The 24,083-nt window shown below is 36.1% G+C and overlaps 1 protein-coding gene across 2 annotated transcripts in view; it reads left to right on the forward strand.

Moving 5' to 3' along the window:
* The window catches only part of LOC113053038 (NACHT, LRR and PYD domains-containing protein 3-like), a 96,918-nt gene extending 73,062 nt beyond the window's left edge, over positions 1-23,856 (forward strand). The window contains exons 7-8 of one of the 2 annotated variants that reach the window (XM_026217655.1): positions 22,865-22,911; positions 23,208-23,856. In XM_026217655.1, the coding sequence (XP_026073440.1) occupies positions 22,865-22,911; positions 23,208-23,755 (595 nt within the window). In that variant the 3' untranslated portion in view covers positions 23,756-23,856. Of the gene's footprint in view, positions 1-30; positions 1,872-22,864; positions 22,912-23,207 lie in introns of those variants that run through there. The other variant, XM_026217663.1, reaches the window with a different exon arrangement.
* Positions 23,857-24,083: the final 227 nt, after the last annotated feature.

Below are 24,083 nucleotides of genomic sequence, written 5' to 3' on the forward strand. Positions count from 1 at the left end.
TATTATCAAATGGGATTTTTTTTTTTACAGTGATAGAGTGATAGAATAACCAAGCTACCCTATAACAAAAATATATTGCTTGCAATTGAGAAAGGTGAGCATAATATGCAGCACAATAAAAATTGTACTCTTGTTCACAAAACTGTTGTCCATAAAATGTGTTGCAAAAATTCGAACATCTGGGTTGTGCTGTTCTCTTGTAAATAAATCTTATCCAATGATTCCTCATTGCATCTACTTCCAGAAGGCCACATAAAGTGCTTTTGATTTCACACAGAAACACACAGCATCTACCCAACATGGCTGCATCATGGACCCAATGACCTAAATTTCTGAAAGCCAAAAAATGAGAGAGACAGCAGGTTGAATTTGAATCCTTGCTTTAAATTTACATTCTGCTTCAGTTATAATGCAGAAGACTGGATTAACCAACTGAGGAACAGCATTAATTTGGCATAACTTGATCTGCGTTATTTGTAGAAATGTGCCAGTAGGAGCAGCTCATTTGTACAGATGCACCTTATGACAACTAAATTGTCATAAAATTGTCATAAAAAAAGAAAGAAAAACATTAAGTGAGCCAGGAGAAATTGTGTTCATGCTGCACTGTTTAGAGAACCATTGCTGATTGCTGAAGCGAACCATACTTAAACCACCTGCTGAAATAATCTCAGTTCACTCTGGAAAGGTCTGCAATATTTTAGAGTGCCGACATATGGGCCAAATCCAGTGGAATAGGTTCAGTCCCTTTAAAAAGACCAGGTTGAAAACACCTAGAGACAAGTGGAGGTCCATAGCAACATTGTGGGTTGGGGTTGCTAACTGTGTGTCTGACAAAAAGATGTAAGATGGCAGTTCAGCTGATGTAGGTGATGGATGGTTAGCAAAAGGGAAAGAAGAGGCAGGCATCTTTGTGGAGGCAGCCTCATGCTAGGGTACTTCTGAAATAAGGTTGTAGTAAGAAAAAAGAGGTATGGAAAGGAGCAGCCAGAGTGTTTTTTTGCGCAGAAAGCCTCACGCTAGGGGCTGTTTCATAAACAACAAAGAAGGAGGGAGGAGAAAAATTGAGAGCAGCATGGGAGGTGCCAGAGAATTTTGAATACAGGTACTGAGGGGGTGCTAGGTCATTGACAGGGGACGATGGGCAATTCAGGGCTCAAGACTCATTCTTCCTACTGGTCGCTCTTTTGCAACTAACTTTCTCAGTTGGTGAACTAGCAGGGTTTTTTTGGTACAACATGGAAATTGTCAATGCATGCTGATTAACTTTTATCATAGTTTATAGTTATATGGAAACTAAAGTGGTTATCATTCAACCCATTCGTTTTCATCAGTAGTATTGTGATTTTAATCTTGTAAACTGGAGTTCCTTTTTTCTGTTATAAGCCGGGCTTCGGATGCTTTTACTTTCGATTTTGTGATCTTGTCACGCTTTACAATAAAATAAAACTGTCTGTTTTGCTTACATTTATAAACCTTTCACTTTTTAAGACTAAAACAAAAGATGAATCTGTTGTTATTTTTTAATTAAAAAGCATTACAACAATAAAACAGTAAGATACATTGACAAACTAGCTTACAAAATGTTTATTAACAAAAAGTTATTAAGATGAGGCATGGCAAGAATACCATGTTCACCTTCTCTGGTTATGTAACAGAAAAGGCAGCGCTATGAGTTGAACAATATGGTGGTTGTGACAGTGCAGCCACTCACAAAATTTTGTCACACATGCAGAAAAGATGGTCACAGTCCTGCAATTAATAGGAAATATAAATAAAACAGGTTACTGGCATTTTATTTGTGGACCATGTGGAGATGGCGAGTCAGCGTCGGCATTTAGCAACTTCATCTTTGCGCCCTACACTGACTGAGAAAGCAATAGTTTATTAATTAATAATCAATTCAATTCAATTCAAGTTTATTTGTATAGCGCTTTTTACAAAACAAATCGTTACAAAGCAACTTTACAGAAAATTATGTTTCTAAAATATTTAGTGGTAGCTAGTAGTTTGTGCACATTTGACAGGATTTTAGAAAAAAAAAATAATAATAATAATACAAGACGTAGTCAGCTAGACGATGAACTATCAATATTATTAATTAAGTTATTATATGATTCAGTCACACATTTAGCAATAATTGTTAGTTCTGTTTGTTGATTCAGTGTTAGCATCATCTGAGGTCCTCTGAGGGTCAGCATCATCTCTTCTCAGGTGTTCTGGATCCAGACTGGAGCTTGTGTAAATCCTACACTGTAAAAAATTTCTTGTTGTTTTTACAAAAACTTTTTGGCAGCTGTGGTTGCCAGAATAATTTTGTAAAAATACAGAAAACTGTAAACACATTTACGTCAAAAACTGTTAATTTTACAATATAAAGCTGTAATTTACAAACAAGAAAATTTGAATATAAACCAGTAAATTCAACAACACACAAAATTAAATCTGTTTTGTACCTTGAAAATACTGACAACCACCATAATAATAAAGATGGTACTGTATAAGAGAAAGCCACATGAAGTATCAAAGCTCATCACAGGTAGCTTCACCACAAGCAGAAGTATATATTAACATATAGAAGGTGCACATATATGGAAACACAGAACACCATCATGGTAACACACGTGATACTTAAATAATGCAAAAAACTTTCATTAAGCAACAGAAGATGTAACATAAAGCTCAAATGTACATAACTGATAACAAGAACTATTTAAAAACATGATTATTTAAACAAAATACTTTCAAACGTGGAGTGTCATGCAGGGAATTCTGGGAATATCAGTTTACAGTTTTAGACTGTAAATTATACATTGATTTGTTCTTTTTTTACTTCTAAAAGCTGTATAATTAACAGAATTTTACTGTAAATTTACATTAAATGCTTTGTTAGATCTTTTACAGTTTTTCCCTGTATATAGTACGGGAACTTACTGTTAACCTATTATCAGTTTTTTTCCGTAGCGTTTTTACAAAATTTTACAGTTAAAATTACACTTATTTTTTACAGTGTAGTTACCACAGGATGTAAATCCCATGGCGAAACATAGAAACAAAATACAGACATCATTAGCATAGCTGCTGATCCAACAAAGTAAAATTAGTTTAACCCAAGCTAATGAATAAAAATGCACCTTTGATCAGATGCAACTACACTCACAATTAAAAAGATACATTATTCGAATGCTTGGCGAAAGAGATGTGTTTTTAATCTAGATTTAAACAGAGAGAGTGTGTCTGAACCCCGAACATTATCAGGAAGGCTATTCCAGAGTTTGGGAGCCAAATGTGAGAAAGCTCTACCTCCTTTAGTGGACTATGCTATCCTAGGAACCACCAAAAGTCCAGCGTTTTGTGACCTTAGGGAGCGTGATGGGTTGTAACGTGGTAGAAGGCTAGTTAGGTACGCTGGAGCTAAACCATTTATAGGTAAGTAATGATAATTTGTAACTGATACGGAACTTAATAGGTAGCCAGTGCAGAGACTGTAAAATTGGGGTAATATGATCATATTTTCTTGACCTCGTAAGGACTCTAGCTGCTGCATTTTGGACTACCTGTAGCTTGTTTATTGACGAAGCAGGACAACCACCTAGAAGTGCATTACAATAGTCCAGTCTAGAGGTCATGAATGCATGAACTAGCTTTTCTGCATCAGAAACAGATAACATGTTTCGTAGCTTGGCAATGTTTCTAAGATGGAAGAATGCAGTTTTTGTAACATTGGAAATATGATTTTCAAAAGACAAATTGCTGTCTAATATAACACCCAGATTTCTGACTGTAGATGAAGTAACAGTACATCCGTCTAGCTGCAGATTGTAATCTACAAAAGATTCTGTGTAGTGTTTTTTGGTCCAATAATTAGTATCTCTGTCTTATCCGAATTTAATTGGAGAAAATTATTTGTCATCCAATCTTTTACATTTTTAACACACTCTGTTAGCTTAGATAATTGGGAAGTTTCATCTGGTCTCGTTGAGATATATAGCTGAGTATCATCAGCATAACAGTGGAAGCTAATTCTGTATTTTCTAATAATATTACCAAGGGGCAACATGTATATTGAAAATAGAAGGGGACCTAGGACGGATCCTTGTGGCACTCCATATTTTACTGATGATAAATGAGACTCCCCATTTAAGTAAACAAAATGGTAGCGATCGGACAGGTAGGATCTAAACCATCTTAGAGCCTGCCCTTGAATACCTGTATAGTTTTGTAATCGATCTATGAGTATGTCATGATCTATGGTGTCGAACGCAGCACTAAGATCAAGTAAGACTAGAAATGAGATGCAGCCTTGGTCTGACGCAAGGAGCAGGTCATTTGTAATTTTAACAAGTGCAGTTTCTGTGCTATGGTGGGGCCTAAAACCTGACTGAAATTCTTCATACAGATCATTTTTATGCAGGAAGGTGCTCAATTGAGCAGACACAACTTTTTCTAAAATTTTAGACATAAATCGAAGATTTGAAATAGGCCTATAATTTGCCAGTACACTAGGATCTAGTTTTGGTTTCTTAATAAGAGGCTTGCTAACCACCAGCTTGAATGGTTTTGGGACGTGTCCTAAAGATAACAACGAGTTTATGATATTGAGAAGCGGTTCTTCGGCTACAGGTAACAGCTCTTTCAGTAATTTAGTGGGTACAGGATCTAATAAACATGTTGTTGGTTTAGATACAGTGATAAGTTTATTTAGCTCCTCCTGTCCTATGATTGTAAAGCACTGCAGTTTATCTTTGGGTGCGATGGATGAAACTGAGGTATTAAACGCTGTAGAATCTACATTCGCTATTGTATTTCTAATGTTATCTATTTTATCAGTGAAGAAATTCATAAAGTCATTACTATTTAACGTTGGTGGAATATTTGAATCAGGTGGCGTCTGGTAATTTGTTAACTTAGCCACTGTGCTAAATAAAAACCTTGGATTGTTTTGGTTATTTTCTATGAGTTTGTGGATATGCTCTGCCCTAGCAGTTTTTAGAGCCTGTCTATAGCTAGACATACTGTTTTTCCATGCAATTCTAAAAACTTCTAAGTTAGTTTTTCTCCATTTGCGTTCAAGACTACGAGTTACTTTCTTGAGAGAGTGAGTATTACTGTTATACCATGGTACAGTACGTTTTTCTCTAACTTTTTTCAATTTGATTGGGGCAACAGCTTCTAATGTATTAGAGAAAATAGTGCCCATGTTGTCAGTAATTTTGTCTAATTCATGTGTATTTTTGGGTACAAATAGCAGTTGAGATAGATCAGGCAGGTTATTTGCGAATCTGTCTTTGGTGGTTGGAACAATAGTTCTGCCCAGACGGTATCGCTGCGACATATAGTTAATATCAGTTATACGCAGCATGCACGATAAAAGGAAATGGCCTGTAATATCATCATTTGAAGGTACAATATCTATAGCAGTAAGATCGATTCCTGGCGATATAATTAAATCTAGTGTATGATTAAAACGATGAGTGGGCCCGGTGACATTTTGCTTGACTCCAAAGGAGTTTATTAGGTCAGTAAACGCAAGTCCTAATGTATCATTTGTATTATCAACGTGAATATTAAAATCTCCTATGATTAGCGCCTTATCAACTGTAACTAGAAGGTCTGAGAGGAAATCTGCAAATTCTTTTAGGAATTCTGTATACTACCCTGGTGGTCTATACACAGTAGCCAGAGCAAGAGATACATTAGATTTCTTTTGCATGTCTGACAGAGTAACATTTAGCAGAAGTATTTCAAAAGAGTTAAACCTGTATCCTGTTTTCTGGGTAACATTGAGAATATCACTATATATTGTTGCAACACCCCCGCCACGACCAGTCTGATGGGGCTCATGCTTATAACAGTAGTTTGGTGGAGTAGACTCATTTAGACCAAAATAATCATTTGGTTTTAGCCAGGTTTCAGTCAAGCAGAGTACATCAAAACTATTATCTGTGATCATTTCATTTACAATAACTGCTTTTGGTGTGAGTGATCTAATATTTATGAGCCCAAACTTTAAAAATTGTTTTTGTTCATTTACTTTGTATTTTTCTGGTTTCATTACGATAAGATTTTTTCTAGATCCTACATTATATTTATATTTATATTTTGACCTCACTATTCGGGGAACAGACACAGTCTTAATAGGTTTTACAGCGCAAGTACTTTTAGCATTTAAGCGGGTGGAACAAAACTCATCATAATGGTTATTTGAGAATTGTCTTACTAGTCACATGGAGCGAAGTGTCCTGGAGATGTTGTCAGAGAGAAGCTCCGCTCCAATTCTGCTGGGGTGTAATCCATCAGCGCGAAACAGTCTAGGACGCTCCCAGAAAAGATTCCAGTTATTGACAAATAGCAGTTTCTGTTCTTTACACCATGACAACAACCATTCATTTAAAGCAAAAAGTCTACTGAACCTTTCGTGTCCTCGTCGATACGTGGGCAGTGGTCCTGAAACGACGATCGTCGCCGCGGGCGTCGTGCTGCAAACCGTCTCGATCAGGCTCCTGAAGTCCCTCTTCAGCGTCTCCGTCTGCCGCAGCGTGGTGTCGTTAACCCCGGCGTGAAGCACGACCGCTCTGGGGCTCTCGTCGTCCTTCAGGATCGCGGGTATCTGCGCAGAAACATCGAGAACACGAGCACCAGGCAAACAATGAGTGTGCACTTTACCTTTGGCTAACGTAGCACTTACGTGTCGGACGATGGAGTCTCCGATGATCACAGCGTCGCGTCCTGTCTCTCGGAGGGGAGCGAAGCGGTTCTGGATGGAGATCGCGAAGGCAGGAGGGGGAGATGTCATCGCCCGGGACCCGGCTCGCGTCCTCCGCTGTGGATGCACCCAGGGTCCGTGGTGTCCCGGCGTCGCAGTGAAGGACATCTGGGAAGATCGCATCCTGGGTGCACCGGGCCTGCGCAGAGAAACACACGGAGTAGACGTGGTGGGACTGTTAACAGCACGCTGTATACTTACCCCGGACTTGTGAGCGTCAGCCCGGGATGATTCCAGCGCGGCTCTCCGCTCTCTCAGCTGGTCCTGCCTCTGTTCCAGGTCGTGAATCTGCTTCCCCACGGCCTCGAGCTTGAGCTGCACAGAGTGGAGACATTCATCCGCCATTAAAGCAAGTAACAGTGAGTACAGCAGTGGTAATGCTAACTGGCTAAAAGCTAATAGCGGACCGGGAGATCAAAATAAATCTAGTGATAGCGAGTCGCTCTGATAGTTTTTGTTGTAGAATACAATAGAGGATATATTCACGCGTTATATAAACGGAAACGATGGTGTATAAAATCTATTTTTAAGTTAAAAATAGTAAATGAAAAGAATATAGTGACGGAGCTCAAACGCAGTACAGCCGTCAACAACAAACAGGAAGTGACGTGACACTGACGTCGACACAATTCCTCCCAGAAATATCTCCCGATCAAATGTCAAATGTCTTCTTTTCCCCTCAACACGTTCATAATCATTTTGCCGGTGCTTTGAGGCAATTGCATATATATTAAAGGACAACTTAGTATATTATTATATTAATCAGTTTAATATAATGTGCGACTAGAAAAATATTTAGTCAGGGGAAGGAAACACAGGGAAAGTGCTCCATTTTCTAAATAAAATATTATAATGACATTATGAAAAGCATGACAGCTGCATATCACATCTTGCTCTAGTCAATTTTTTTGTTTGTTTGTTTTGTTTTGTTTCTTTTTTCATTATCATCTTAATAATTAAATACAAAAGGCTACAGCATGTATGTAATTGATTCCAGGAAAAAAAATATGTGGGGGAGCTATGGGGGTGCTTTTGTCTTTCTTGGGGGTGTTGAAGCACCTGCTAGCCCCTCCTTAGCACCGCCCATGGAGGGGAGTAAAGATGGGTGTGTTTTGGGGGACAAAGAAAAACGGCAGTAGGAGCAAAGTCTTGGATAAGGACTGTCTGTTCATTTTAAACTGCAGCTTTAAAATGAGCTGACTAGTTACAGTGCTAAATTTTTATGGCATGAAAGAGATATTACTCCTTCATTTATAGAGACTTGTAAAAGTGACATAACGGATATTCTTGTTATATAATCTTGAGATCTCAACTAGCAGAATACAACAATTATATTTGTTTTAATTAGTTTATATCAAACTATATAAAGTTTTTGTGAGAAAAATGCCACGTTCGTGAATGTAACCATTATACAGTGTGCTCTGTGCAACGTTTTAGATTATAACTTTAGTAAAGCATCGTAAATCGCACACTAATGTTGTCACGGTACCAACATTTTCAGTATTCGGTACCGATACCAGTTAAAATAAAAAAAAAAAAATCCAAAAGAGACGTGCAGAACATGCAAGATTCATATTTCAACCAACTTTTGCAGCTTAACATTTACAGATAACGTTACTGGTCCATATGGAGATTTGATTTTATTAATTTATGTTAACTTTGAAAAATTCAGTGACTTTCCATATTAAAATGTAAGTTTCATTATCATGACTGGATTTTGAAATTTTGATTTTGAGTTTTCCCATTCGTGGAAGTCATATCGCTGTATGCGTCAAGGACCCGGTTGACTAGGTACTCGGTACGACTGGTATTTAAAGAAACCTGGTACCGTGACATATATTAATTTTTTTAGTACTGACTTGGTACCGAACTACTGGGTCTTTTGACAACACTATCGCACACTAAAGTTTAGAGCGGTTGATCTTGATTCAAATGAGCCTATGCACAATATAAAGTGGTGTTACAGATCCTGAGATAATGGTTATGACATGTCATGACATGAAATTTGTCTAAAGCTGACTTCTTGAATATGATCGCATCGCAGTGATGATGCAGTGTTGCAAGCGTTGTTTGAAAAACATTGGTTAGGGGGTGGGATAGTACAAGATGGAGTCAGCTGACCTTACTTTTGCTGAGCTCTGCTGACCAACTTTTATAACAACATAAATATAATTCTTTCAAATTAACTTTGCGTATAATTGTCCACATCTAACTTTCTGTTTACCCTGATATTTGAAACATGAAGTTGACTACTGATACAAGGAGAGAGATGTTGCATATTTCGCAGCATTCTGACAAGCTGGACTTTCATTAACTATGTGTTGGTGTGGGAAACTCTGTCCATTGCAAAAACGCCAGAGTGCCCTAAAATTGAAGGCTTGAAAAAAAAAAAAAAAACAGTTGACTTTGTATGTGCTGATTCTGTGAAGATATTCCCGTTGCTGTAATTTACGTTAGCAATGTGTAGTTAGAAAGAATGAGAGGATGTGAGAGTGAATTCCATCCGTATCTGTGAAGCTACATTCCCTGAGGGAAGACGCAACCTAGCTGACTAAATCGACACAGTTCATTGAGTAGGATGGAGGCTTCAAAATAGTTCCTGACCCCGACCCACCATTATTTAGTTTTCTTCACGAGTGGCGAGGGATGGAGTGTGGAACACAGTGAGGGCATCAGAGTTTCTTTGAATCAATCAACTTTGTTTCACTGAGGATCTCATAGTGCATACGAATTGCAGACGGATTATGTGTGAAACAGGTGTGCATCTTATCAAGGTTTTCATTGGGAAGCTTCTTAAAAAAAAATTAACTGAAGCAAACCCGGCGGCTTCAGCTGCATCCATGTTAGCACGTCACGTTTAATGTGGTAATTTCACAGTAGGCATATACACAGGTGCGAAGACTCGTTCTCACCCCCTACAGATTCGGCTAGGTATACATCCGCTCTAGAATATCAAGATGAAAGTCATCATAGCTTGCTTAGTATAGACCCAGCTCCCAACCCAACTTTTAGAATAGATTAACGGAGATATTTTTTTTATCGCCCGATAAGAGTCTCACGTTAATGCAGCACATTAACGCTGATAACGGCCCACCACTAATATATATATATATATATATATATATATATATATATATATATATATATATATATATATATATATATATATATATATATATATATTTATGGATTAAAAGCTAAATGTAGAAATCAGGTTGTATATGCAGAGTGAATGAGACCAGTCTAGCATTTTGAAATAATTCTTATATACTCTGTGATTATTCTTTATAACTGCTGGTGCCTCATGCTCACATTCATTGGATACAGCAACCATTCACCGAGCCATTCGTCGCGAGCAGCGGCCCACTTTGGCATATTTTTGCTCATTATGATTTTTTCCCCGTCAATACTGAAACACACATGAGCTACAAAGCCTATTTTCCCTGATGAATAATAGTTAAGCTTCAAATGGGCAACATCAAGAATATGTAAAATTATTATTTCTCTCGAATGAGAGAGCCAAACTTTACATAAGTTTTCGCTATTACCGTATTTTTCGGACTATAAGTTGCACCTGAGTATAAGTCGCATCAGTCCAAAAATACGTCATGATGAGGAAAAAACATATGTAAGTCGCACTGGACTGTAAGTCGCATTCATTTAGAACCAAGAACCAAGAGAAAACATTACCGTCTACAGCCGCTCTATGATGCTCAGTGTAGACTACAGGAGAACTGGCAGCATAGAGCGCCCTCTCGCGGTTGGAGATGGTAATGTTTTCTCTTGGTTCATTTCTCTCGGTTCATGTCAAATTAATTTTGATAAATAAGTCGCACCTGACTTTAAGTTGCAGGACCAGTCAAACTATGAAATAAAGTGCGACTTATAGTCCGGAAAATAAGGTAATTATTGTTATTTAATTTTTTGTTTGTTTAAAGCTAAGCCTTTATTATTATATACTGCAATTTTATTTATTCATTAGAATTATATATTTTAATTCTTGTTCTGTTCTGATAAATTTGTTACATTTAAAGGATTTGTTTGTAAAGTGAAGGGAACTAAAAATATCCTGTTGACACATTAGCCTATAACATTATTTGGCCTTCCATTATTATTTTTGAATGTAATAAAATGTAACTTATACAGTACATGACTTGTATATTTTTTTCCTCTCAGAAATGTATTTTATTTTTTAGCATGTTTTAAAATAAAACATGCAGCAGACAAAAATAGGTGATTAATCAGTTTTACATTATATAGCCTACTTAGGAACAGAGTCTGGGCCTAATCTAGGCTATGTTGTTAACTATTTACAAGTTTTGTGTAGGCTATGTTTTAATCCAGGTTCTTTTAGTTTTTTACATTGCATCTGAAAATGACTTTGTGCATCACATTCAGTTTGCACGCTCTGAAACAGATCCACCTCCCGTGTTGCTTTCAAAATGTTTGGTATAAAGGTTGCTGTCGTATTTTATAAAGGAATTTCTCATTAAAACAGAATTATATATATAGTTAATTAGTTTCATGGTAACATGGAATCAAGGTCATCGGATATATAAGAAATTTAGGCTAATTAACATACACTGTGACATTTTACCGGTTCAACTATAAACTCCTTGTGATTTTAAAGTCAGTTTAATAGTATTGAAATTCAAGTTGAATCTAGTATAAGAAATGTTTTAATTGCTTAAATTATTTCTATGAATAAATATGTTATCATTTTTTTATTATATAATTTTTTACGAGCCGTATTCATTTTTTATTTCGGAAACCAAGCACCCCCTTTTTTTTTTTTAAATCTATTATTTCTTCGCGTATCTCCTCTTCTACAACTGAGGTGCTTTTTTTTAAGGAAGGTGCCACTGTCAGGGGAGTCAAAAGATAATTACATCATCATAAGAGTTTAGAATTGGAAAATAAGGGCTAATTGAGATTATTTTATTCTTTATTTATAATCTTTATTCTTGTAGAAAATATGTTTATTCTTTAGAAAATTAGGGAAAGAAAAAGGGACGATCCAAATATGTGTAATATACAATAATATAAGCCTGTATCTGCCTGCAGTTAAAAGGTTATCATATTTGTTTTGCTTCACTCGTTTATGTATGCTACAATTATTCTAAAAATGATAATAATAATAAATTAAAAAGTAATCTCATAAAAAATGCCATCGGCCCGAGTAAATTTTACCATTATAGAATTGTGACTTAACAGGGGTTTGTAATTTAGAAGGTGAAAATATTGCGAAATTACAAATGGCATGGAATTTTAAAGCATAACAACTAAAGGTCTATGAAACGTAAGCATATGGCACTTATAGTTTGAACTAAAATATTATTTCAACTATATAGCCTGTGAATAAACAAAATGCATACTTTTCAATGAAAGAACACTTAGAGAGTGTAGGTTGCTTCTGGTGTTTGGATGTGTAGCTACTTCAATATAATGAGGTCCAAGTTTAAGAATAGCCTACACTTTTTTTTTTTTTATTATTCTTTTTTTTTGTAGGCTGAATGTTTTCCTGCCTGCTAAATGTTGGGCTCATGATCAATATGTTGTATTCGGCTCACACTGAATTTGTGAGGTCAAACAGCGGACAGTGAACCTGGATCAGTTAGTGCTCGTGCTGTCAGGACAGATAACTCGAGATTCAATTGCAAGTGAAAGTTCCTTTTATTAGAAAGCACAAGGCGATGTAACAATGACAGTTCAGGAAAGTCAAGGTGCAGCTGGTCCTTGGCAGCACAGGGACTACAATGGGCAGATCTCCCAACACAATCCAACGAGGAACACGGAGACAGAATAAGATCCACTCCAAAGCGAGCAACTGGAACCCAGGAAAAGAAGAAAAAACTGTGACGGACACAGCGTGAGCAACAGAAATATCCGACACTGAACGAACAAACACAGAGACGATATATAGCAGCGCTGATGATCAGCTGCTCACTCATCAGTGCTCATTAACAACAAACGTGACAACAAGACACACACACACACACACACCAAACATGAGAACAAATCCACAAACCTGCGAACCGTGACGCGCTCGCTGTGAACCAGAAGCAGCTGACGGAGGATTCCGGTTGGTCTTAAAGCCTTCCTCAAATGCCTGTGTTCACAAATAACAATGATTTTCCCCAAAATAATGATAATTATAGAGAAAATAATAAATAAATAGAGTAGCTATGGCTGCTGTGAGTGCAGACATATTTCAACCCAGTAGCATAACAAAACAACGCTCCTCGCAGCCAAAAAACAGACCGAATTCAGTTCAGCTTGAGGGAGTTGGGGTTTGGGGTAGTTCTGTGTACTGCTTGTGGAGGTTGAGATAGAGGTGTGAATTTCTTGCTCTTTCATATGGACAGTGTCTTATAAGGGTTTCAAACTTGCAGAACAGGTTTAGAAAGGAAAATAAAATGAAAAAAATTGATGCAAACTGTTGCGTTAATTTTATTTAGTTGCGTCCATACAATATTTTTTAAAATGTGAATTATAAATTCTCACAGAATGTAGCCCATTCATTACCAATATATTGAATCATCTCTTCATGTTTTTCAGACATCAGTAAAGTATCATCTATGAACATGTTTTATATGCTATTTTAGATGTGGGAAATACACATGCGTTACACGTGACAAAAAGACCTGCGTTTTGGGAGACAATATTTGTAGACTTTCTTTGATTTACAGTGAACAAACCAGAAGCAACAATATCTTCAGAGAATGGTTGGCCATTGTCAAAACATAAAATATTAATTTTATTTCAATTTTCATATTTGTGTTTCAGAGGAAAAATCTATGTTAAGGCATCTCTCCATTACGGACCCTTCTGAAAGCAAAATTTATGCAAATGTGTATAAAATGCTTTTAAAACTTTAACAGAGATGTCTTGAGGGTATTTAATAGGTCTGCCCCCACTTAAGATTTTTCTATTTACTAGTCCTTAATTTGTCACTATTTAACTAATCGCAAGTTTATATTAAATTTACATCTATAATCCAGCCTTAATATATTCCGTGCTGAAGCACTTGCATTAAATTTGCCACAAAGCACAAGCAGAAGTAGCCTAATAATTGTGAAAAATTTGACATTTTAATTATTTATTAATGAACAAATATTTTCTTGTCGGCTGCAAGATGAAATTCATACTGCTGACTCTCTCCACATGAATGCACCTTTAGAGAGAAATGCAACCTTCACAGATTACATAATGCTTTCGTTTTGAAATTATTCTTTTAAAAGCAGACAAAAGTAGCTTTCTGTAGATATATTTCTCATGTATGTGAGACACCACAATTTAAGTTATATCATTAGCAGGAAAAAAACAAAGAGATCAAGAGGGCGCCCCCCTGTCATGCTTGCGCATTAATAATTTTTGCACAAACACTCGAATATGAATAATAATTCACATTTTACATATGAATTACAAATTAAATAATTTTTTTACATGCAATTATCCAAAATAAAACCAAACAAGATTTGTAATGAAGATAAAATATGTAGACAAATAAGAATAAATGCTGCACGTCGCACTCATCATATTTTTTTGAATATGATGCACACCAGCATATAAATGTGGCTGCAATTTATTTTATTATTTTTTATTATTAAATTATATAAAATCACTGAAGTTGTCAATTCATGAGTTCACGTTTACATATAATTAGCCGAGGTGTGGTATTGGTATTTGGCATGCCCGTCTAATTATAAAGTGAACTCGAAGTGAGGAGATGGGATAGAGGTAACTCAGCTATATTTATATTGTGGGACTGATTACTAGATTGTGGTCCACCTGTGTTGTTTAGGCTAAGTATCTGACGCGCTCCTCCGAACCTTGTTAACGAGAACATCATTTAATAAAGCTCTTTTTTACAGCGTGTGGACTTTTTGTTGATTATAATTTAGAGAAGTTTAACGTGAGGATATTTTATTAATCTGTCCACCCTTTAGAGTTTCAATTATTTAGCTTAATTGTGCAGGTTTAATTTATTTGTTTCTTGTTTTAAGTAAGCCTAAATAATGGGGCGAAATCATACAGTGCTTCGTTTTTGTGTATTTCATTGTGTATTTTATTACATATTATATTTTTCCCAAGAAGTTATCTGTCAAAATAAAGGACAGGTAACGAATAACAAAGTAATGCATGACAAAAATGCATGTTGTTTTATTAAAGGAATTTTAAAATATAAATTAAAATATAGGCCTAATATGTGAATATTGATATTTAATTTCATATATATCCTGCTCACTAAAATAGACTACCACTTTTAATGCTCCAATGCAAAGTAAACCACCATTTCTTTAGGATAAAATAACACATAATTCATATTAAATGTGTCAAATCTAAAATATGGTGTAATACTGTGTAGCTTAGAGAAAATATAAGCACTGGCTCAGAGCCTTGACAGTTATCCTGCTTGAATTCGTTCTAAGAAACGCACATAACTTCATGAGTAAACTAAACTTTCATCTGTGAATATTAACCCATTTATTCCCAAATTTTTCTGAATGGTTTCATGCATATAGTCATGTTAATAGTGTCCTATGTGAACATGTTCTGCATTTATTTTCCCCAGATTTTAGTTTATTTTCTTGAAAATCGTATTTGAATATGCGGCAAATATAGTTGCCGGTGGGCAAATATGTTGTATTTATCCCTTCAATGTCAAATTTGAATAGGAGGAGAGCATTCTAACTCAAAATATCTGCTTTCAAAAGATCAATCTTTATTCATAAACAAATTAATTATGCATAAAAGTTGAACACTCAATGCCACCCCCCAAAAAAGTTGCTTCTAGTTTATAATCTCTTGAATATTGTCTTAAAATGGTGGAACATAGTGCAGAACAAAGTGCAGCCATTAAGTTCACCCAAAAAGGAACTGTGTATCAATAAGTTAATTAAAAATAATTAGAATGAAGGAAATATTACATCTATATAATAAAAAGTGTATACCTGAAAGAAAATTACGCATTTGACTGTTTGGTTACCAACATTCTGCAAAATATCTTCTTTTGTGCTAAACAGAAGAAAGAAACTCTATAAAACTATGAATATGCTCATATTGATTAGGTCAAATTAATTAACCTTGACATAAATCCTTTATATTCATGAAATTAATGATATTCTTTTTAAATATATGATTATTTAAATAAGTATCATTTGTAGGCTACACCCATGATTGTTTGTTTATTTATTTACTTATTATTGAACATGCAGGTATTTTCATTATTAGAAGTGTGTTAAATAAAAATAAATAAATAAAAATAAATAGAATGAAGAAAATATTACATCTATATAATAAAAAAGGTATACCTGAAAGAAAACTACGCATTTTTTTAGGCCCATAGTATTCAGTGGCTTACTCTAATAGGTGATTTCATATAATAATGTAAATTCATTACTTGTTTGAATTTCAGCATTACAATGGAATCATAAGCTACTAGTCATAAAATTAGTTAGGAACTAGTATGAAACGCATCCAAACTGGATAAAGGGGCCTCAATATTTTGCCCCTTACGAGACATAATGTCATAAAAGGGTGAAAAACATGATCTACATTAATTAATCCCATGTGTTAGCTCTTTATCTTTCCATTCTTCCTTTTGTGTGACTGCCTGAAGATAGTAAACTGCTGCTGTCACCCCCCATGGAAAAAACAGACACAGAAGAGGAGAAGTTAAAGGGTTAAGTTATGGGTTAAGTTATGTTTTAGGTGGGATATTATGAAAGGAAAAATAACTAAACAAGACCAATAACCTTGATTTATTAACCTGTTAACACAGTATATCCCATTTCCCCATGATATGTACTTACAAGTTATTTGCCCACCGGCAACTACAGTATAGTTGCCGCTTGGACATTTGACTAAGTTTACAAAAAACTATAGATCTCCTGGGAGATTTGTTTTGTTTGGATAATTCTAGAGACCTTCATGATTATATATATATATATATATATATATATATATATGTATATGTAAACAATAAAAACTTATTAGTAATTTGAAAATTTTTTCATGGTTTGCCTTCGCCATTCTTCCTGGAAGTAGGGGTAGGAAGTTGACAGCCTCATGTGACAGGAAGGAAGTGGATACCTTATTTTTTTCTTGAAATCCTTTATTTGGTTGTTTACTTGCATGTCATTGAGAAATATAACATGGGTAACATCTAGAAAAATACTTACAAAAGGAAAATGACAACTATAAACTGCGGCAACTATATTTTAACTATAGTGTTTTTCTTTCATTTTCCCAGACTGCAGCCATCAAATGTAACACATCAGTGAGGCAAAGCTAACGTCTATTTGCGAAAATGTGATTTGATGCGCTTGTTTGATAACTTTTGGTTAAAGCGCCACTTAGTAGTCAAATGCTGCAAATGCACTTTACAGACGCGGCGGTGATGGTACTTGCGGCGAAAAGTATGAGCATGTACAGCACTCTATACATAGTTGGGGCTCCTTTTGCCTGAATTACTGCAGCAATGCGGCGTTGCAAGGCGTTGATCAGTCTGTGGCACTGCTCAGGTGCTATGAGAGCCCAGGTTGCTCTGATAGTGGCCTTCAGCTCTTCTGCATTGTTGGGTATGGCATATCACATCTTCCTCTTCACAATACCACATAGATTTTCTATGAGGTTAAGGTCAGGTAAGTTTGCTGGTAAATTAAACCAGCTCTTAAACCAGGTACTGTAAGCTTTGGCACTGTGTGCAGGTGCCAAGTCCTGTTGGAAAATGAAATCTTCATCTCCATAAAGTTGGTCAGCAGCAGGAAGCATGAAGTGCTCTAAAACTTCCTGGTATCCGGCTGTGTTGATCTTGGTCCTCAGAAAACACAGTGGACCAACACCAGCAGATGACATGGCACCCCAAACCATCACTGACTGTGGAAACTTTACACTGGACCTCAAGCAACATGGACTGTATGCCTCTCCTATCTTCCTCCAGACTCTGGGACCCTGATTTTCAAAGGAAATGCAAAATTTACTTCCATTAGAGAACATAACTTTGGACCACTCAACAGCAGTCCAGTCCTTTTTGTCTGTAGACGCTTCTGACGCTGTCTGTTGTTCAAGAGTGGCTTGACACAAAGAATGCGAAGCTGAAACCCATGTCTTGTATACCATCTGTAGTGGTTCTTGAAGCACTGACTCCAGCTGCAGTCCACTCTTTGTGAATCTCCCCCACATTTTTGAATGGGTTTTGTTTCACAATCCTCTCCATGGTGCGGTTATCCCTATTGTACACATCTTTTGCTTCCCTTCGCCTCTCTATTAATGTACTTGGATAATGAGCTCTGTGAACAGCCAGCCTCTTTTGCAATGACTTTTTGTGTCTTTCCCTCCTTGTGCAAAGTGTCAGTGGTCGTCTTTTGGACAACTGTCAAGTCTCCCCCCTGATTGTGTAGCCTACAGAACTAGACTGAGAGACCATTTAAAGGCCTTTGCAGGTGTTTTGAGTTAATTAGCTGATTAGAGTGTGGCACCAAGTGTCAATATTAAACCTTTTCACAATATTCAAATTTTCTGAGATACTGAGTTTGGGATTTTCCTTAGTTGTCAGTTATAATCATCAATATTAAAAGAAATAAACATTTGAAATATATCGGTCTGTGTGTAATGAATGAATATAATATACAAGTTTCACTTTTTTAATGGAATTTGTGACATAAACTTTTTGATGATATTCTAATTATATGACCAGCACCTGTAATCTTCCAGATGCTTTCATTTTCATTGGTAGAGATTTTAATATCGCTCCTGATGAAAATCTTGATAGATTTCCTCCCAGACAAGTCTGCTTCTCCTAATTAAAAATGTAAAATGTTCATGGAGAAGTTTGATTTAATTGATATCTAAAGGGATAAGTTTCCAAATGTTAAATCTTACACATGAAGTACCAAGTTTCAATCAAGACTTTCTCTGTTAGATTATTGGCTTGTACCACACTCCATTAAAAACTAAAATGTTTCAGTCAGTATCGTTCCCTCACCCTTAACAGACCACCACACTATACTCCTTTCTACTCCTTTATGCACAGGACACTCAAATTCCAGTTTTAGAGCTTCTTATTGGAAAATGAACTCCTCTCTGCTTAAGCATGATGGATTGATTTAAATTATTTCCTTCTTTATTCAATATTATTGCGCAAAATCTTCATCTGACAAAAAATTTAGTTTTAACTGGGAGATAATTAAATATGAAATAGGATTTTGAGTTAGGCATTTCAGCAGCAACTTTGCAAAACAGAGAATGTACAAAGTGAAGAATGTAATATTAAAGATCATAACACTTCAGAGTAATATTCAGGAAGACAGATCTCCAATCTAAATTAGATAGCATTTATGAATACAAAGCTGAAGGTTCCTATGCTCTGTCAAGGAGGTAATGGTTAAAACAAGAATAACAAAGCCCTGCTTATTTTTATTTTTTTTAGAATGGATCACAGTGAAATGATATAAATGATGAAAAACCGCTTCGCGACACAGAGAATTTTTTATTTATCTGCTCGTGCTGCCGCCCCCAATGTGTCACGAAAAAATGACGCCCGGGCGGCTGCCCGGTTCGCCCGTGCCTAAAACAGCTACTGAATGGATGAGCAAAAATCTGGGCATCTTACTATTTGATTCTTTGCAAGTTAATACAACTTTGACAGTTAATCCTAAGGAAATTGCCCCTTTCTGTAGTAACTTTATTCAGAACTAATTATTGCAAAGAATCAGCTTTTTTTTCTCTCATTCTTTAAAGGAGCTTAATCTAATTTCTGGAGATGAGCAGTTTGCATGAGATAAAACTATAAACACGGCTGATATAATTGATGGTATTGAAGGCCTTAAAAATAACAAATCTTCTGGAATGGATGGCCTTAGAGACTGAATTTTACAAAAGCTTTGTGGAAGTTTTGACACTATTCCTTTCTAGAGATTTTTTTGGAGTGTTCAGTCAGAAAATCTACCTCCAAGTTTAACACAAGGGCTACTAACTCTAATACCTAAGCCCAAAAAAGATATGTTTCTGATAGATAATTGGCAGCATATCTCGCTCTCAACAATGATTATAAAATATTAGCTTGGATTCAAGCTAAAGGACTTAAATGTGTTTTGAACTCTAGTCTGTTACTGATGAGACTTAGTCAGGATTTATACCAAAAAGACACATAGCTAGCTAATAATATCTTGTAATAATGATTTATGAGATTATTCTTAGTTGATGATATTTTTATTCTTTTTTTATTATTTGTACAAAGCTTTTGGCTCTATCAATAACAATTTTATTTTTCTATCTCTCAAAAGCTTGAATTTAGCGTTCCATTATGTAAATTTACAAAAACTCTTTACAATAAACCAACTGCTCTATCAGACTTAAATGGGGTACTTCTAGTGTCAAGGTTTGAAAAAGGCGAAGACTTAAGTGCAGGCAGATGAGGAGTCTTTATTTATAACTTACCAAAATAAACAAAAAACAAACCACCCCGAAGGGGAAAAACAGAGTAACAAATGCTTTACAACGAGACATAAACTGAGCATAGGGCAGGCAGATATCAAAGGCATGAACCAGTACATACAGGTGCATCTCAATAAGTAATTCAACTCAAATTGTGAAACGTGTGTATTAAATAAATTAAGTCTTTGGTTCTTTTAATTATGATGATTTTGACACATTTAACAAAAACCCACCAATTCACCATCTCAACAAATTAGAATACGTCACAAGACCAAAAAAATAAATAAACATTTAGTGAATTGTTGGCGTTCTGGAAAGTATGTTAATTTACTGTACATGTACTCAACACTTGGTAGGGGCTCCTTTTGCTGTAATTACTGCCTCAATTCAGCGTGGCATGGAGGTGATCAGTTTGTGGCACTGCTGAGGTGGTCTGGAAGCACAGGTTTCTTTGACAGTGGCCTCAGTATTTTTTATTTTTTTTTGGTCTCTTGATTCTCAGTTTAAACATGCTCATTATGTCAAAAAGTCTGTTGTTATAAATAAATATGAATGTGTTGGTTTACATTTTTTTGTTTTTTCCTCAATACTTTGAATACTTTCAAGATAAATTGCTTAAAGCAGTAGGCCTACTTATTTGTTGTTTTATTTGTCATCACAACTAGAAGACAAGGAGCAATATTTTTTGATAATCATTTTTCTAGTACTTTTTGTTTTGTTTTGTTTTGTTTACACAAATGTTTAAGTGTCAAGGTGCTAATCCCTGCTTAAGATCACTGCATCATTTTTATAACGTCTTCCTGATTTTGTAACCTGTAATTGTATTTTCAATTGCACTCACCCCTGTCATTGATTGTTGTATGTTCTATCTTTGGACAATAATAATTATAACAATAATAATTTGACCAATGGGAACTTGATCAAGGGAATGGTGTGTTGGGATCCACTGATTTACAGCTGGAGCACGTTTGGATTGGATCGTTCAGGCAGATTGACTGATCTATCATTTAGCATACTCTGTAGCACAGGAGCACACAACGCTAAGACAGATCATCACACGTTCATGATTTCGTTACTTATTGAATCAGATTATACATTTAGGAATACCGCCTAGGTATCAGTTCGTTATAAATGCTTTCGGGATGAATGGGTAAATCACCCGGAACAGCGACTGGGCGACAGAAGGAATGACGGGTATATTCTGGCCAGTATCAGGAAAGGTGAACAGAGCTGAATTTCTTGTGTTTGTGGGTAATGGATGTTTGTGGCGGTGTTGTGCCCAAATTTGACCCCCTGCCGATGAAGGCACCTGGTAACGTAAATCTGTTTACTTCCCCTGTAATTTACTTCTCTGTAAATCGTTGATCACTTGAATCACTTGATGTAACCGGATCTTTTTGAACCAGTATCGAATGATTTGTTCGCGAACCAGATATCACAAACTGCTTTGTTTTGAACTCTCTCACAACAGACACAGAAGAGAAGACAATGCTGAATACCGTACACACAGCTTAAATGGAGGGACAGAAAGCTCTCGGACTAAATGACATAATTTAGATTTTTGGGTGAACCCCCCCCCCCCCCCACACACACACACAAAAAAAGTGCTGTTAAGTCATTCGGACGGTGACGTATACACTGCATGTGAGACTTGGAGCTGCTGTAAAAACATTGTCATATGTATTTTTATATTACATGTACCTTATTTTAGAAAAGAATATTAACAGCAGTAACACTCAAAATGACTTTATATAGTAATTATACCTCAGCATCAGCTTTGGTTTCATATATTGTATATTATTAATTTGTTTTGTAATGCTTTTATGTTCATAATCATTAAATGCTATTAAAATACTGAGAACAAAAATAAACACACATTAACACGTTCATAATTTTATGTATTTATTATTTTTAGTATCTTGACACTCGTTCAAGCAGTGTTTTGAGCTCAGATAAGATGTTTGTAGAGCGTCCTCAGGTGAACGTTAAATTTACATCTGAATGAATACACTACTGTGATTAACGAACATTTTTATTATTATTATTATCCACCAAATTATCATCATTTTTGTAAGTTAACAACAATGCCACCTTATTAAATTAGTAAAATATTAAACTGAGTTATTGCCTACATAACATTTCAATAAAATGTTTTAAATGATTGTGAAAGCAGAAATAATAAAGATGTAAATGTCATTTCTCATTAATTAATTTAACTGATGTTTTTATCTCGAGGAGGAAGAATCTCTCTCACATTTATTCTGTTTCTGTCCTTATACTGAACTATTCTGGCTTCAGATTCCAGCATCGTTACTTCTTCTGTTCTCTCGTCGATGTGAGATTTCAGCAGTTACGGATCTAGAGGACACTGGAAGTGTATGATGGGAAATCACACAGTCACAAAACACGATGCCTTTAAACCTCACTGTAAAATATTCACTTCACTCTTCACTTCAAAGAATCTCCTCCAATAAAAAAAGCTTTCACAACATCCAACATATAGACAGTTTTTTTTAAATTAGTTATATTCTTGAGAGTTTTACAATCAAAGGAAGAAAGATATGAAGACAAGCATCTGAGTGTTTGTAATAGACTCTCTCTCTCTCTCTCTCTCTCTCTCTCTGTGTGTGTGTGTGTGTGTGTGTGTGTGTGTTCTAGTGTGGATCATGGAGGAGAGTTCAGGATCAGAGGAGGACTCCACAAATGTAAGTCCAGAAACAGACACACAGTTTGAGTGTGTGTTGTTCAGTTGTTGTAATGTGTGTGTTGTAATGTGTGTGTTGTAATGTGTGTGTTGTTCAGTTGTTGTAATGTGTGTGTTGTTCAGTTGTTGTAATGTGTGTGTTGTAATGTGTGTGTTGTAATGTGTGTGTTGTTCAGTTGTTGTAATGTGTGTGTTGTAATGTGTGTGTTGTTGTAATGTGTTTGTTGTAATGTGTGTGTGTTGTAATGTGTGTGTTGTTGTAATGTGTGTGTTGTAATGTGTGTGTGTTGTGTTCAGATGCCTGTGATCTCACACTGGATCCAAACACAGCAAACGGAAATCTCGTTCTGTCTGAGGAGAACAGAAAGGTGACGTTTGTGTCTGAGCTACAGTCATATCCTGATCATCCGGAAAGATTTGATGTGCAGCAGGTTCTGTGTTCAGAGACTCTGACTGGACGCTGTTACTGGGAGACTGAGAGGAGTGGAGATGTTCATATATCAGTGTCTTATAAAGGAATCGAGGGGAAAGGAGTGAGTGCTGACTGTAGGTTTGGAATGAATGAAAACTCCTGGAGTCTGTTCTGCTCTGATCAGAGAATCAGTGCCTATCACAATAAAAACATCACTGTCATATCTGCAGCTCGAGTCTCCTGTAAGAGAGTAGGAGTGTATCTGGACGAGTCGAGGGGGTCTCTGTCCTTCTACAGCGTCTCTGACACACACACACTCACACACATACACACATTCACACACACATTCACTCAGCCACTGCACGCTGGATTTAACCTTCTATGTTTAAACACTTCAGTGTCTCTGTGTCACATTAAACACACACACACCTGACTGACACACACACACACACACACACACACGTTTGTTTTTGTGAAAAGTGGGTTCATCCCATAGGCGTAATGGTTTTTATACTGTACAAACTGTATATTCTATCGCCCTCCACCAACCCTACCCCTAACCCTCACAGGAAACTTTGTGCATTTTTACTTTCTCAAAAAAACTCATTCTGTATGATTTATAAGCATTTTGAAAAATGGGGACATGGGTTATGTCTCATAAGTCACCATCTCCTTGTAATACCTGTGTCATACCCATCTCATTATACAGAGTTGTGTTCTGATATGACACACACACACACACACACATTCACTCAACCACT

Source organism: Carassius auratus, chromosome 3 (genome assembly GCF_003368295.1).
Source record: "Carassius auratus strain Wakin chromosome 3, ASM336829v1, whole genome shotgun sequence".
Classification (NCBI taxonomy): Eukaryota; Metazoa; Chordata; class Actinopteri; order Cypriniformes; family Cyprinidae; genus Carassius; species Carassius auratus.